The sequence below is a fragment of the Periplaneta americana genome, chromosome 15, assembly GCF_040183065.1.
Source record: "Periplaneta americana isolate PAMFEO1 chromosome 15, P.americana_PAMFEO1_priV1, whole genome shotgun sequence".
Classification (NCBI taxonomy): Eukaryota; Metazoa; Arthropoda; class Insecta; order Blattodea; family Blattidae; genus Periplaneta; species Periplaneta americana.
The window spans coordinates 66,672,616-66,689,532 of NC_091131.1; the positions used below are offsets into that span (position 1 = coordinate 66,672,616).

The 16,917-nt window shown below is 37.4% G+C and overlaps 1 protein-coding gene across 2 annotated transcripts in view; it reads left to right on the forward strand.

Moving 5' to 3' along the window:
* The first annotated feature begins 2,117 nt into the window (after positions 1–2,117).
* Positions 2,118–16,917, forward strand: part of spab (space blanket) — a 66,691-nt gene continuing 51,891 nt past the window's right edge. For both annotated transcript variants that reach the window (XM_069847548.1, XM_069847549.1), the window contains exons 1-2: positions 2,118–2,209; positions 6,878–7,032. In XM_069847548.1, the coding sequence (XP_069703649.1) occupies positions 6,880–7,032 (153 nt within the window). In that variant the 5' untranslated portion in view covers positions 2,118–2,209; positions 6,878–6,879. The remainder of the gene's footprint in view (positions 2,210–6,877; positions 7,033–16,917) is intronic.

Consider the following 16,917-nt stretch of genomic DNA (forward strand, 5'->3'; position numbering starts at 1 on the left):
CAAGAAGCCCAGATTCTGGGACACCCTGTTTTCAGGGGACATAAATATGGAGAGAACGACGTGAGGTTGAGGGAAAATAAAACAGGTGAAGGAATATAGATTTTCAGCGGCTTCAAGCCGGAAGGGAAGATTCCCAACGGCAAAGAAAAAGGAAGAGAAATCTTCAAAATATTATCCTGGCCAGATAGGATTCGTGAGTCGTAGTGAAGACAATCTATCTAATTTTGATGCAATGCATGAAGTGTCCTGTAATCTTGGAGGGACAGAGGTGGTACACCGAGATTAGGTTTCTACGATGCTTATAACGCAGTTAACATGAAAATATTCATTATTGAAAGGTTACATACTTGCAGGGTGCGTATTAACGGGGGGGGGGGATAGGGGAATTTTCCCCCCTGTTGGAAAGCTATTTCCTTCTCATAAATTCATATTAACATTTCTGCCAGGGATAACTTCTATCCCCCTAATAAAATATAATTGTTTTAATACGAGTATATTTTATAAAGTATAAAGAAAGCAAAGAAAATAATATTGATGTAGTATCATCACCAGTAAGCTGACAACAATCAATAACTTGGAATGAAGCCTGCTCATGGATATAATTATTATTATGATCAAGATGCAAGACAAGCGACTCAATGCGACCAAGCGTTCAGCCATATCAAATGAGGATAATAATAATTTTATGTATAGTATTCTCTATCTAGGATTATATCCCCTCCTCATCAGAAATCTTAAATCGCACCCTGCATACTTGATTTAATTTTTTTAGTGTTAAGTCTCATATTTCAGAGATTACGACCAAAAAGAAAAAAGCAGAAAAGTTTAATTACTCAAATGACACACCAGAATAACTTTAAACAGTGAAGTAAGTAATTATGTAATTTTTAAATTGTATAAATTTATGTCTGTGCCAATTACTGCAATGAAATTCTTTAGGAGTGTTGCTGTTGTGAAGAAAATATTATGAAATGAAAAACAGACATTAGGGAAGAGCTTGAAATATAAGAAATGAAAGAGAGAATTAATTTAGTTTTAGACTTTCCACTCTTTAGCGGTTTGCCTTTAATGCTCTTCTCTCTCGGTAGAGGAGCATATTTAGCCACTTGCGATACTTCTCTGACAAATGACTGTCGTGGAAGGTGGGACGACAACGAAATGATGAAAAACTAAAAAGAATTTCAGAGATAAATTAACTGAGACTATGAACAGGATTAGGAGATCTATATTACCGTAAACGTTTTGGTAACATAAACCACCAGAAAAATAAACTTAGGGGCCGTATTCATAGACATTTTTAGCGCGGGCTTCCGGTGGATGATAAGCGAACTAACGTTCTTCGTATTCATAAACCAGTGTTAGCGATCAAGTAACCAGTCGATAGCCGGAGCTAGTTTAGCACGCCCATAGCGCGGGCTAGCGAAATGTGTATGAATAGCACCCAAGGAGGCTATCTAAACGTTGCTTTGGAGCGATCATAATATGTACGGTAGTTGCGATAGATAGAAAATGTCTAAAGCAGGGATATTGATTATTATTATTATTATTATTATTATTATTATTATTATTATTATTATTATTATTATTATTGCATTTTCGTGAAATGCGATTTACTCTAACAATATTTAGACGAACTATATTATAATTATATTAGTGTTCTTACGCTTGATTATGATTCTATTTATGAGTTACAAAATATACTCTCCTTTCACAAAACGTGTCCAAGTTTACCCTATGTAAGTACAGGTACCGGTACTCAGATATTTTAACGATGTGATTTCCTATAACTGTTCTTTCTAATTCTAATTTATGTCCAATTCTCTTTTTCTTTATGTTTCTAGAATACATTTCTTCCTTAACACCAAATTCGTGCAACGATCCTTCGAGATTACCCTCCAGAAATATTAAATTTGAATATTTTCACAAAATTCTGAACTAAAGAATGAAAGGTGCTGAATAAACGATTTAGAAGCAGCCAATTACGGCAGGAAAACGGGAGTACCCCGAGAATCCCGTGTCGGTGGGGCTCACTGACATTTCACCTGGTGTCACACCGCGATCGCGCCGCGGCGTCCTCGCCCACGCCCGGTCGCCGGGAGTGGGGGGGGGGGCAGGTATAGATCGGAGCGCCGCTGCGCCACGGCCGCAGTTGGATCCAGCGGCCCGGGACGAGCGCAGCAGAACAGCAGGCCTACCAACACTGCGGCAAGTGAGTACTTAACTGCACTGTTCTGGGTTCGAATCCCGTCTAGAATATGGATGTTTGTCCACTGTCCGTGAAGCTCGACGTAGTGTTTATTCTACGTCACGACAATACCACCAAATACGATTCTTTTTTACTTCGTCACTCTTCAGGCTTTGGCGCCAACTTCAGGAACTCCTGCGGTTACTTGGTCCGTAGAACGTATGCGGTAGAAATTTCATGGAGTTTGTCTCCTATGAAAGGTGATATATGTGGTGCAGTAGTTTACAGTAGAGTTCTGAACCGGTGATAAATATTACTGAAATTATGAAGAAATTGTAAAATTATGGAGGGCAGAGTGGGCGTACCCTGAGAAAACATCTGCCGATAAATTTTTTATCAACAAATTTCATTTCAATTCGCGTGAAACAGCCTCTGCGTTTAACGGCTGAAACTGGCGTTACCATTGTGCTGCAGAAGGTTTCTCGGCAAATTCGTTTCTTCTGTCAGAATTACCCAAAATTCACTGTCGTCTAGAAATGTTAAAAATGTTATGTTTTATTTAACGACGCTCGCAACTGCAGAGGTTATATCAGCTTCGCCGGATGTGCCGGAATTTTGTTCCGCAGGAGTTCTTTTACATGCCAGTAAATCTACTGACATGAGCCTGTCGCATTTAATCACACTTAAATGCCATCGACCTGGCCCGGGATCGAACCCGCAACCTTGGGCATAGAAGGCCAGTGCTATACCAACTCGCCAACCAGGTCGACCATGTCGTCTAAATCATTGTTTATTTATTTTATAAAACACCCGTAAATTATTATATTATGTCCACGCATAACTTGTATGTAAATTTGTTTCCGAATTTTAATATAATCATAGTAAATTACAAAAAAAAAAAGGGTTATTCAACGATCAAGCCGCTGTTCGGGATTCTATGGGGACTACGGTCATGTTCCGAATCCCGTATAGGGATGCTGATGAAATCCTAGAGTGTGTCTGTCTTGTGTCAGATCGAAAACTTCAAAATTTGAACACCAGTTAAAATCATTATGGACAGGTTCTAAGCCAAGAAAGACTTTAAACTAAATTAAAATGGTTACATTCACGACGTACTGTATGTCGTATCAAGGCTAAGACATCGCTACCCACTTCCGGTTCCGACATCAACTCTGACTTCGACTCAATCTTTCATTAAAAACCCAATATGAAATGCATACATTTTATCTTTCCACGCTCGCATGTGTGCAACTATGCTGTGCACTCCGCGTCCGCTCTATATCTGCGAGCGTGGAAAGATAAAATATATGCACCATTATGACATCGCTAACACACTTCCAGTTCCGACACCAACTCTGACTCTGACTTTGACTCAATCTTTCATTAAAAACTCAATATGAAATGCATACATTTTATCTTTCCACGTTCGTTGTGTGCAGCTGTGCTGTGCACTGCCGCGTCCGCTCTATATCTGCGAGCGTGGAAAGATAAAATATATGCACCATTATGACATCGCTAACACACTTCCAGTTCCGACACCAACTCTGACTCTGACTTTGACTCAATCTTTCATTAAAAACTCAATATGAAATGCATACATTTTATCTTTCCACGTTCGTTGTGTGCAGCTGTGCTGTGCACTGCCGCGTCCGCTCTATATCTGCGAGCGTGTAAAGATAAAATATATGCACCATAATAATGGAATCATCTATTATAATGGTAAATGATAGCATGGAACATTCCATCGCCACCAATTGAATCTTCAGATTACTTCTTAGATTTTCAATGTGTATTTAAATGTAAGTCTAATGCTTATTATCAGGCTTAGGATTCGATACACTTTAGCAACCAATGTGCCCACAACTTGACTATAGAGTTCCTTGAACATAGTAGACAGACATACTGCGAATGTAAACAACGACGTCAATGTACTGCGATATATTCTACTGTTAATAGTACACTCTACTGTGTCTGGAAAATGAAGTAGGATACATACCTCACAAGTTTGCATGTCCCTCGGCGACGTTGAAGTCGTTAGCGTTACAATGAACAACTATGTAGTACATACTTGCAACTAGTTCGAAAAAATTGTTTACTATGAATTGAAAATGGACTGTGATAGCCTGAGTTCGTTTCGTAGGAAGAGACGGAAGAATACTGAAACTCTGATCACGAACCTGATTGTACACTAACGTACAAAACTCAACGCGCCGCCTCACTCCATCTATACTCCGTTGCACTGTTAACTTCACTTCTTTCTTAAGTTGTCTCGGATCCTAAGCCTGGCTATTATAGACAAAAACTAGAAAACGGTATTCCCATACTATGTGGCTCAACGCGTTGTTGAATTTCTATAAGGTGAAGCGTTTTCACGCAGTACAACATTTTTAAACGTAAAAGGCTACATGTTGAGGTCGGAGTCTTTCCGGAATATCGCCTTTGTAGCTCATTTGGTAGAGCGTTAGCTTATGACGACAACGGACTTGATTTTAAAACCCGGCTATGGAGGAGTTGTGTTGTTTCACTCGAGGTTCTACAGTTTGTTCCTCTTCATCACACCAATACTCGCCATAATACCCCTTTTATAATCATCTCCGTCTCGAAGAAATCAGGCACCACTTTTGTTTGCACGACGTCGAATCGATCGTCTGCTATGGTAAATGTTCCTAGCTGCTTGTCCAAAATTGGTAGATAGCAGTGGTGGTGGGTTCTAGACGACTCACACGTCTGAATAGGAGACACCGGAGCTCTACAGGTTCTTTCCTCGTCATGACGGGAATATGACGACTCATGTACATCTATCAGGTATGTCAGACCACCACCAGAGATATGGTACACGGATATGAAGGCTGGATAGGAGTGCGTGGTGTGGCAGATGGTGGGACTGGTTTAGTCTGGCAGCACAATCGGCACGCAACTCATTCCATCACGGGTGCACAAAAAAACCTACTTGGGCTGAATTATCTAGGGATGCTCCATATCTTGCTTGCTAAGCACATCTACTTTTAACTCTATGTTCTGTGTATTTTTTAACAACTCTGATTCAGATCAATATTTGCATTAATATTACGTATATGTCGTACCGATACATCTATTGTATCGATAAAAGATACTGTGAGATAATTCTTCGTCACCACTAGATTTATCAGGCTAATGTTACTGTAGGTAACTACAGAAAGCGGTTAACAAATTACGGGACTCTGTGTTCACATATCAAGTGCCTAAAGGTATCAATGAATCTCCTTACACGAGACTGTTGCGTCTCACACGGTAGGAAAGGATAAACATTTTCTTTTCAAGGTCCGACATCACAATCTTCTCTACAATCTACTGTGTACCACGTACACCATACTATAATTAAAGCCTTCGAAATAGGAGCCTTGACTTTCGCGTGTTGCCTTCAGTAGGGCATGGCGAGTTTACTCGAATGTCACTCCTACAGTGCAAGGGCTTGGATCGCTTCTCTTGCGAGGACTGCGGCAGTCCTCTTGATGTGCAGGCTTTAACATCTTCGATGATCCTGACCTGTTGGTGTTCTGTTTTGCTTCTCCCTCCTTCATGTGGTTACGTCGTCCCCACCTGTGGAGTAACGGTTAGCGCGTCTGGCCCGGGTTCGATTCCCGGTTGAGGCAAGTTTCCTGGTTGAGGTTTTTCCGGGGTTTTCCCTCAACCCAGTATGAGTAAATGCTGGGTAATTATCGGTGCTGGACCTCGGATTCATTTCACCGGCATTATCACCTTCATCTCATTCAGACGATAAATAACCTAAGATGTTGATGAAGCGTCGTAAAATAACCTACTTAAAAAATTAGGTTACGTCCACTTTCAGCTTTCCTCTTCAAAATTCTCTGAAATTACGTAAAGACTGGTCCACAATAAACCGGGAACGGAAACTAGAACGAGAATGGAAATATTGTTACAATATATGTATTTAAATCTGAGCATTCAGATTTAACGTCGCCCTCGATAGCGTAGTTGGTATAGCGCTGGTGTTCTATGCTCGAGATTGCGGGTTCGATCCCGGCCGAGGTCGATGGTATTAAGTGTGTTTAAATGCGACAGACTCATGTCAGTAGATTTACTGGCATGTAAAAGAACTCCTGCGGGACAAAAATTCCGGCACACCGGCGTTGCTGATATAACCTCTGCAGTTGCGAGCGTCGTTAAATAAACCATTTATTCACATTTAACGAGAAGCTTGCCGGAGCCCGGGAACTGCTCACATTTAAATACATACATTTTAACAATAGTTCCGTTCTCGTTGTAGTTTCCGTTCTTGGTTTTATTGTGTACCAGCCTTAAGTGGAACGGCAAAACTCGGAGTGAGAAAAGTGACCAACAGGCTTAGAGGTCACATATTTAATTTTCTCAGCAACAAATTCCCTTGCAAGGAAGCATTACCGCTTACTTATAATTGTTTTCTCTTCCCTTTTCTCCATTGACATTGACACTGTACTGTACAGTACATTTCCCCTCAATCCGATATCATTTCTGTTATTGAAGCTGAAATCGAAGGGAAACTATTGCACTGCATCATATTCTAGAGCAGCAACAACATGGAATCGTTAGATAAGACGTCCCGCAGCACAAGTAACCAACCGACAGGTGTCCGTGCAGCTGTGAACCAAGAGAAAGTCCTGCAAGACGAAGTAGCGACGACCGCATCGTTACTATGTGCACTTGTTATTTCAGACATGCGGTCCCTGCTGAGCGGAACACTAGCGCTCCTGGCGGTGCTGAGCAGCGTCACAGCTTGGGGTGGCTTGTTCAACAGGTTCAGCCCTGAGATGCTGAGCAATCTAGGGTACGGAGGCCACGGTGGTTATCGAGCACAGCCCTTCTTGCAGGTAAGTGCATCGGAAAATCATTCTTCTCTAAGTTTTCCGATTCTCTCTCCTTTTCTAATTTCTGATTTTCGTCTCTTTATCTTTTCTCTCTTCTTTATCAATTTTCACATCTATTCCCCAAAACTTTCTCCGTTTCCTACTCACACAACACTTTCCTCTCCTTTTTAATCTAATTCTTGACTTCTCTTTCGCTTTACTTAATTCTCGCCTTTTTTTCTTTTTCCTCATTCAATCCTCCTGTGTTTCTTCTCTCCTTTCGTTTCTTTCATCTCTTCTAATCTTTGCATCTTTTCTCTTCTTCCTTTCTTATTCTAATTTTCGCTTTGCTTCTCCTCTTCAATTATTTTATTTTTCTCGCCCTTATTTTCTTCCTCATCTTCAAATTCTTATTTTCTTCTCCTCATCATATTTCTTCCTCTTTTCCAATGGTTATTTTATTACTAGCACGCTGAAATGTATACTTGCAATTATGAAGACCGGGGCTCGGTCCTAATCATATCGAGCTAAATTTTAAGTGGAAAGAGACTACAGGACGGGTTTGCTCCGAGTACTTCAGTTTCTTTCTTCATTCCCACTATTGCGCCGTTAGTCAAACACTAAGCCACCAACTCCGAACAGTTATTCAACTTTAAAATTATCGTTAATTATTGTCAAATACTTTTGACGCGAATACACCTACAAATTCAGTCCAGTACTACGGTGTCATCCCAGAAAGTCATTTTCATTGTCGTCGTCGACAACAATACTTACAGAATAGTTTATGAGGGTCAATATTTTAGCTTTATATCAGGACTAGTGGCTTGTGCAGCAAATGCTGCAAACTAAGTTCATTAGACGTTCAAATAAACATTTTTCAGATTTAATTTTCAATGAAGAATACCAGACATTCGGAAAGTTATTTTCTTCCATAACAATGAAAGATACTCTCTCTTGGGCCAATACTGAAGAGAACCACGCATATAAATATCTACACCACACCGCCATTAAATATATGAAAAAGACCCAACCCCACTTGATTAATAATTATAAAAATATTTGATTTTTAATATTATTATCTTGCGTTTTATAGCTTTCAGTAACATATACTATATATACTATATAGCCGCCACTCAGTAAAATATAGAAATCAAAATCTAATTTAAGCTATTCTCTACATCTACTTATATAACCCCAAAACGTTTCACTTTCATATCATCAATATAGCATTAATATGTATAATTAATGAAAAATAGTCACATCATGGCATTAACTACAGTAATATTTCATTTCTAATAGTAATAATGTCATCAAACCACCTCAAGTTTTGTAGTTTTTAATATCCAATACACAGCTGTACCCAGAAAATTACACACTACAGAATCGAACCTGTAAATTATTTTTAGTAAGTTAAGTTTTTAATAACCAATTTAATTTTATCTCTAAATATGTCAGCATTCTTGCAGATCATGGCCTTCGTGTAATATTGTTTACTGTAGTATGTGTTTTGTTTTATTCTGAAATGCAACACGGCCGACTTGATGCTCGCTTCGCTTCTCCTTTACAAAAAAGCGAAGGCAATATCAAGTCGGCCGTGAATGCTATTAGCTAGTTCTCAAAACTGACGACAGGTGGATTTTGGAAAATAGGAAAATTATGTTTAAAAATTGACATTTCACTGAAAACTACTATTTTTCCGAAAAACTTTGAGTTCCAAGCTTCAAAATGAGAGGACATTTATTAAAATCCGTCCAGCCGTTACTCCTTTTTTATAGGCACAATAATCTACTGTACTAAGAAAGTCATTGCTATTATTATTACTACTACTACTACTACTACTACTACTACTACTACTACTACTACAGAGAGTCCCAGCGAGCTTTGTGCCAGCTGCGCGCAAGCGGACGCATCCCTCCAATCTCCAACGGCGAACGGCTGGCACAAAGCTGGCTGGGACGCTCTTTATTATTAAAAAGAAAAATATTCAACACTTTGAAAAGCGAACAAAAATGTACAACAGATCAGTGTATTAATGAATGGAACTAACTCAGAATTACTACTGATTTCTATCTTCGCAAGCCCTTGGAAAGTATTGACTCGTCTAAGGGCAAGATGGAACAATACGTGTATTGCGTAGCACGATATTTGGAAGTCAGATTATTCTTCATTCGAGGACATTTGTTCGTTGCTGTGTTCAGACAGAAGTTAATTAATCATGCTTGACACTCCTTGACAACTTGGGCTGACAACGATATGACAACCACTTCTTTCTTATTTATAAGGCTCGGTGTCTCGGCGACTTCGGATTATGGAACTATTAATAATTATGACATGCAGCTTATAATTATGTAAATAAATAGTTTCATAAAGCTATGATGTCCGCCGCGTACGCGCTTCCCGTTCAAGCGATCCGTGTTTCGATCCCCGGCGTGGACAATGGAATAAATTTATCTTCCGTCTAGGGAACTGGGTAGTTCTCCGTCTTGTGATAGTTCTGTGATGTCTCTGCGGTGGCCCTGCATCATACTAATCCCACATCCAGGGAGGTCAGCAATGTGTGGACGTGAGTAATCTTTATTCACAGAACATGCCCTCCCTTCCCTATACCTAAGTCGGTAAAACAGGAAAAGAAAAAGAAGATAAAGCTATAATAAAGCTATATATTTGTATGTTAACATGGATTTAGACCACAATACAATAATTCAAGGGAACACAGACAGCAGAAATGCTTATACTAAGATTGTTGGCAGGTTTAACGTCAAATAATTATAAAAACAGACATAAGAAACGAAATGTATATTAGTGCATAGCAGATGGAATAGCTTAAATGTGGAAGATTCGTAATAGCATGACTACGTATAGACTTTCTACAGATAGAATTAATATAGGTATGTATATATACAGGGTAATTTCAGAGGGTATTCTTTGAGATATTTAAAAATAAGTTTAATACAATTTTGCTCGTTTTTGTTTCTTTTTCGAGATAAAAATTGTTTTATATGAAACATTCCACAGCGTGTTCTGGGAAACTATTAATTTAATTCCAAATATACTAAGAACAATGTAAGAGAGAAATTTATTATGATAATAACTAATAAGTGATTGAAAGAATTTTAGCTTTCTCCTTGAAATGTGCAGAAATTTAATCCGAACAAATGTAACATTTTTAAATTCCTTTACAGAATGAAAAGTTAATTTCCAGATTTCTTAATGGCAGGAAATAATCTTTTTATTCAATCTGCAAGAAAACCGACCCTTTTATTTAAAAACTGCAAAGAAATAAGTCATTCCTTATCATTTCTCTACGATCAGAGCAAAAGTCAGAATAGCACGGATAGTACAGTATTTATCGAGTAAAACATTGTTAACATTTAGGGGGAAATTAATTTTATCTGAGAAGGGTATTCCTTTGGGACTAATATGCTATTAGAATGTGTTATTGTAATCTATCCAAGGAATAAGCTGTTAAATCTGCACACAAATCCGGCCATTACGCTTATTGAAATTCCTTACTCACCTATCGTTAAAAATCTAGAACTATATTTTGATAACGAATTAAGTTGGAATTACCAAGTAAAGCACATTTGTAAAAAAAAAAAATCTGCTCGTCTCTTCATTTATTAAGCCGGTTCAAGCATTTCTTTCCCGCGCAACTGAAACAAACATTAGTTCAAAGACTCGTAATGCCGCACTTTGACTATTGTGGCGTGTTGTTCACCGACTTAAGCACCAACTCTCCAACAAATTACAACGTGTTCATGATATGTGTATAAGATATGTGTGCAGTGTCCGACGATACGATCATATTCCACCATTTTTCTTGGGTCCGGCTCAACGATCGCAGAACTTTACACTGTCTTTCTCTTCTATTTCAAATTATGCGCACCTCAACCCCAAGTTATCTGTCGTCTCGTCTTGTGTGTTTATGCTCAAACCATAACCTAAATACTCGATCTCAGATCGCCGGTAGGCCTACATTGTGTACACCTCATCATAACATTTCCCCGATACTCTTCATCATTCACAGTTTCAATTTCTCGTCATTGGAACTTCCTACCTCATACCTTAAGGGGATGTCAGACATTTACTAATTTCAAAATCCGGTTGTCAAATAGAGCTGTGAGCTTTCCTAAAATATATTTTCTCTAATATATGATTTTTATTTTTAACATATAAATTTTCTTCATTATTTTAACAATTCGATTTACATTACTATAATTTGTTTGATTTTTAGAATTACATCCAAATAAACTTGTTTTCATTTTGTTATTATTATTAATTGTATATTGTTCCTGTAATTCTGCTATTGTATTGCTATTCTCCTAATACTGGTTAGAAGAGAAGGTTTTATGGCCTTAACTCTGCCAGTAGAAATAAATATATTACTATCACTAGATACTACTTCCAGCCTGTAGTAATATTAAGATATTTCTCATTATGGTAGACCTACAAGAAGTACTAAGAATTTAAATTTTTATTTCTTAACTGATAAATGGGAGGATAATATTAAAATGGATTTGAGGGAGGAGGGATATGATGATAGAGATCGGATTAATCTTGCTCAGAATAGAGACCGATGGCGGAATTACGTGAGGGCGGCAATGAACCTCCGGGTTCCTTAAAAGCCATAAGTAAGTAAGTAACTGATAAATGGCTAGTTTAGCACGTAGCCTGAGCCACTTGTTGCTCTATGTCTTAAATAGAAGTCTTTATGATGATTTTTTTTTCAAATAATATGTTAGCTCTCTTTTGAGGTATAACATTATGTTTGAAGAAGCCCTCTATTGAAAGCATTATTATGAAATAGCGAACGGTTTATTCTGTTTCATTTGAAACTAAAATAAAATGCTATGGTTCGATTTCGAGTAAATCGATGCTTTTTCTTATAACTTTTTTTAATAAAAATTATTACTTTTTTTTACCTTAAACACATCCCCTGTGAAATTAATCTTGGACACTGAAGAAAATCTGTGTAGTGATTCAAGAGGAAAGGCTGTACAGACACACAGAGCCAGATGGCTCGAAAGAAATAATTTTTCCGTGCCATATATGTTAAAAGCGTTTATTTCTGTGGAAACCTCGGGATCGATTTTTCCGGTACTACAATACTTTTCCGTTGTATGACGTAGGCCTACAATATAAAAGTAAGGTGAATAATTTAAATGTAACTGCATTCTTCACACGCCGTTTTCTAGCAAGAGTACGTTTCGAACCAACATAGAAACGTGAACGCCCATGAATTTCCAAAATTAATACATCAAAAGTCTTTAAAATTCAGTATTCAAAAAGGAAAAACACTGTTTGAACCATTTTAGAATTTGACAAAAGTACTTTTACGGGCTAACTAGCGGACTCGGGAACGAATATTGCTTGGGACAAGTTACATGCTGAGGTTTTTTTTCCGGGGTTGTCCCTCAACCCATTAAAGAGCAAATTCTGAGTAACTTTCAGCACCAGACCCTGGGTTCATTTCGCCGTCATTATAAACTTCGGTTTCATCCACTCAGCCTACTTTTATACTTATATGACATCCAATCAACGGGTTTAACAGAATCTAACCTAATGGGTGCCCCAAACTCAGAACAGGATTCTTCATAATAGTCGCCAAAATGCAGGCAGGTGCGCAAATGTATACACGCCAATATGTACGGCGTTAGTAAAAAAAAAATTAAGGGCAATTTCTTCACTTGAGGACTAAACAGTTTTTGGCATGGTAACTTCATTAATATTGCATCGAGAGTTTTCTAATGTAAAATGTATTAGCTAAATCTGACATGTTTATAATTCGGTTAACATAAGTTATGACTGTCATACTTTTGGAGCGTAGTATTGCCTGTCCACGCTGAAAATGACACGATTTCAAATCGCGGCAATTCCAGGTAAAATGTTATCAAGTATAAAAACGATGTTAGAAAAATGTTAGGTATGCTCTCGTTCCCCCTGTCAAGTTCCACAATTTTTTCATAAACTATAGCAATCCTATATCCTGCATAGTCGATGCAGAAAGCAACAGGAAATTGTTGTACTTATCATGTTCCTACATCACAAGCAGGCGGAGGAACAGTCTCCAGTCAGAACTAGATGCTGCGGCTGAATCGAGACGATAGCACCATGCAGTGAATCATGCGCTTGGAGAGCGATTCTAAAAGGACCTCAACAATCATTCCAACATAAAGATGGTTGCACAATAAGCCTAAGGCTGCGGTGCTTGTCTGCGGGCCCTCCTCCTCCGAAAGAAATCATGTTTCTAAAATTCCAAATGCATGGGGTTCAGAGGATGAATGGTCCGTGACGCAAATATGCACTGAAATTTGCCTCTTGAACTCTGGGCGCCAAAATTTCCATAATAACTTTTGCACGGAACTTATGCAAATTTATTATTAAAGAGGTAAATAAAACTATGTAGACTTGAAATCGAAAGATTAACTCTCTTCCTCGCCATTCTAAATTCTGAGAGAACGATAATTTCTATAGTAACTTACTTTAGAATTAGATAATGAATCGGTGGTGGCCCGTGGATAAATTATTTGGTGGTTATAACTGCAAAACGAAGGATTAGGAATTACCAACTTAGACAAAAAATATTATATATTCTTGAACTATTATACAAATAAGGATTTGAAATACAGTAAAACCTGGGTTTACGTAACTGAAGGGGAATTATTTAAATTACGCACAACTCAAAACTATAGTAGGTATAATAAGGTTTGAATATAAGGTAATTTAGAATGATCAGAAATCAGTTTAAGGGAAAGTGGGAGCGCTTAGAGATTCTTTCTTATTCAAATGTGTTTTAATCAATAGAAAGTACGAGTAACTATAATTGTAAGGATTGATATAAATTCACTACATACATTTAGGCCTACTATGAAATTTATCCCTCAATCACACTTTAAGATATCTTATGTATTACTCTTTATTGCATATGTTTATCAGAATCTATTACAATCCCTTTGAAATTTATTTTTGTTTTATTGGGATTAACTTAAATTTATGTTTTATTTAAAGACGCTCGCAACTGTCGAAGTTATATCAGCGTCGCCGGTGTGCCGGAATTTTGTCCCGCAGGAATTCTTTTACATGCCAGTAAATCTGCGGACATGAGCATGTTATATTTATTTACAAAATTACAAAGGAACCGCGAACGGTAATGACGTATTTTTCTCCCTCATGACATTATGACGTCACAATGCAAGATAATGGTCATAGAATATAGATATGAAAATTCAAAGCATGTTGCAAAGATATCAACATGAAGAACAATGACTACCAGTTTAAAAAAGTGGACTGAAAATCTTTGATTAGTATATTGTAAACATGTAAAAGAAAATTAAATGTATCCTAATTTCGCCATTTCGATTTTTTGTTAGCCTAAAGGGCGACTCGGCAACTTGACAATTTTATTACTCGCCGACTGCCTCTCTTACGTTGCCTGAATTGCGATAAATCGCTCAATCTGGCAACCCAGGTGCTTGAAGTCCTGCAATGACAGCATTGTCGACTTTTCCGTTAAACATTTTCATTCTTTTCAGAATACAATTCATTCTATGGAGTGTCTCAGTATAACGTGGTCCGTTTAGCGGATAATTCCGTATTCTTAGCAACGGTACAGCTACCGGCCACGAGACGTTCTGAGCTTACGTTATAGCACGTGAAAGTCAAACTGCATCATAAACATGCGGGTGTTCTCAGATTCATTCAACCGTTGTAACAAGACATGTGTGTATTCAGAGTGCAGTATTTCTTAAAAAAAGTGTGTAATATGGCTGAATTAAGATATTCTGTAGAATATCTCATTCTTATGCGAATGAAGCTACAAAATATTGTTAAAAATCGAATCACAAAAAATTACGTTCCATGAGCTATATCCAGGCGATCCTAGAAAGAGGACCATTTTGTTAAAGGGATTTCGAATAACGTGCATGTTGGAGGAATAGATCTATCGATGGCCCAGAACCAGACTGTTCCAAGTCCATATTTTTTTTTTTTCAAGAGAGCTATTTTAAGCTCCTGACATTCAAAGCTTCATGAAACAATTTGGAATAGCTTCATAGCAACCTTATGTAGAGGAATATTTACAGTTTTGTTCGATTCATATACGCAGACAAGAGCTGGAACACAATGAAACACAGATTTCTTTCTTATAAAAAGTTGGACTTGGAACAGTCTGGTTCTCAGCAATTGCTATACCTTATTTTCTACTCCCAGGCTTATTTCCAACTCCATGGCCACGTAAATTCACAAAATTACTACCACCGAAAAATCGTTTTGGTACAAAAAAATAAATCTAATGAATTTTTCAGAACTCCACAAAATGTTCGTTGTAAGTTTCATAAAAAGCATAATAATATGTAAAAATATATTTATTTAAAGTAAATATGGACAATATTATGTACGTTAAAGAACTGCATTGTTAAGTACTTTAACGATTGTTGATTTCTCATACTCGTCTGTCTCAGTTTGTTGTTTTTGTTTTCACTTATAAAATAAACTGACATGCGGAAACTCAAATCACTTTTTATACAAGATTTTTTTAACTTCCAAATATTATTTCCTCTGATCTATACATTTAATTAGGGCGTACATTAAATTACACTAGCAGCATGTAAGTAAATCTGTTCTTGCGTTCCATTGCATACCGAACGAACAGGTCAAGTGAAAAATAACGTGACTATGCACGTTTCTGTTGGTGTAATGTCATGTCACCGCTATAGTCCAGAAACTCGCCGGCTTTCTACCGGCTTTTGTCATGTTATAACTTGTTATAACTTGTAATTGACCATTGAGACCTAATCTATCCTCATAGATTTCAACTTCAGTGTTTACATTAAATATTAAATCCCTCATTCATTTTCCGTAGAAATTACAGTTCTCTGAAGATTCCTATTCACAGTCATATTAACTAGCAAACATTTAATGAAATAAAAACAGTATTTTAACAGCCAAGCTTTCCGCACCGTATAACCTTTCTCTTTCACTTGTTTTATTTCTTCCGTTTTTTATCCTTTTATCTAGCATTCTTGTTTAAATTTTCTTTCTTTCTTCCTTTGTAATTTTCTTCAATTCCTTTCGGATTTTTTCCCTTTCTCTCTTTCATTCCGTTATCCTCATTTTTTTACTATTATTTATACATTTTTTTATTACTTCCAGCCCTCTTTCTTTCCTTCTTTTCTTGCTTGCTTCGTTATGTGTTTCCATTTCTCCATTTTTGAACACTTCACTTTCCTTTCCTTTCTGACACTCTTTCCTATTTATTTCCTCCGTTTACTTTCTGTTTTCCCCTTCCAACCGCAGTCCTGCGCAGCATCTTCACACGATTATAGCTGAGTTGCTGTCATTCAGGTGGCTAAGAAACGTGTTCCCTTTTCGTCCGCACGTAAGATAACGATTTTCCTTCAAAGTGAAGATGTTAACGTTGTTAAATGTGTCGTACTCAAACGCCATCGATAATTTATAGCAGTCTTTGTCAATTTCGACCAAAATAGAGGAAGCGAAGCTTGTTGCTAAGGTCCTCAACAAGTAGTCAATACTAAACAAGAGAAACCGAGACTACAACAGAACTGCGACATTCAACACTTGCAATGTTGTAATAACAAATGAATGCTAAGTTCGTAGCGTTTTTTATTTCCATGGCAATTGAGTCTTTGTAAAACATATTAATTGTTTGGGATTTGTGATTTTATTGTCGTAGTATTGTGTTACTCAATAGATCTTGAATTTTTTCAATTCTGAAGAAAGTTTCTATTAATGATGGGCTAAAGAAAGTGGAGTGTCAAATAGAAAAGACGAACATTTCTGACATCCGTTTGTTTAAGTTTATGATGTGATGTGATGAAAAGCGATGCGATATAATATATTTGTCAGCCAACTTTACAATTCATACGCTGAAGAATGAGTGGAACATACATC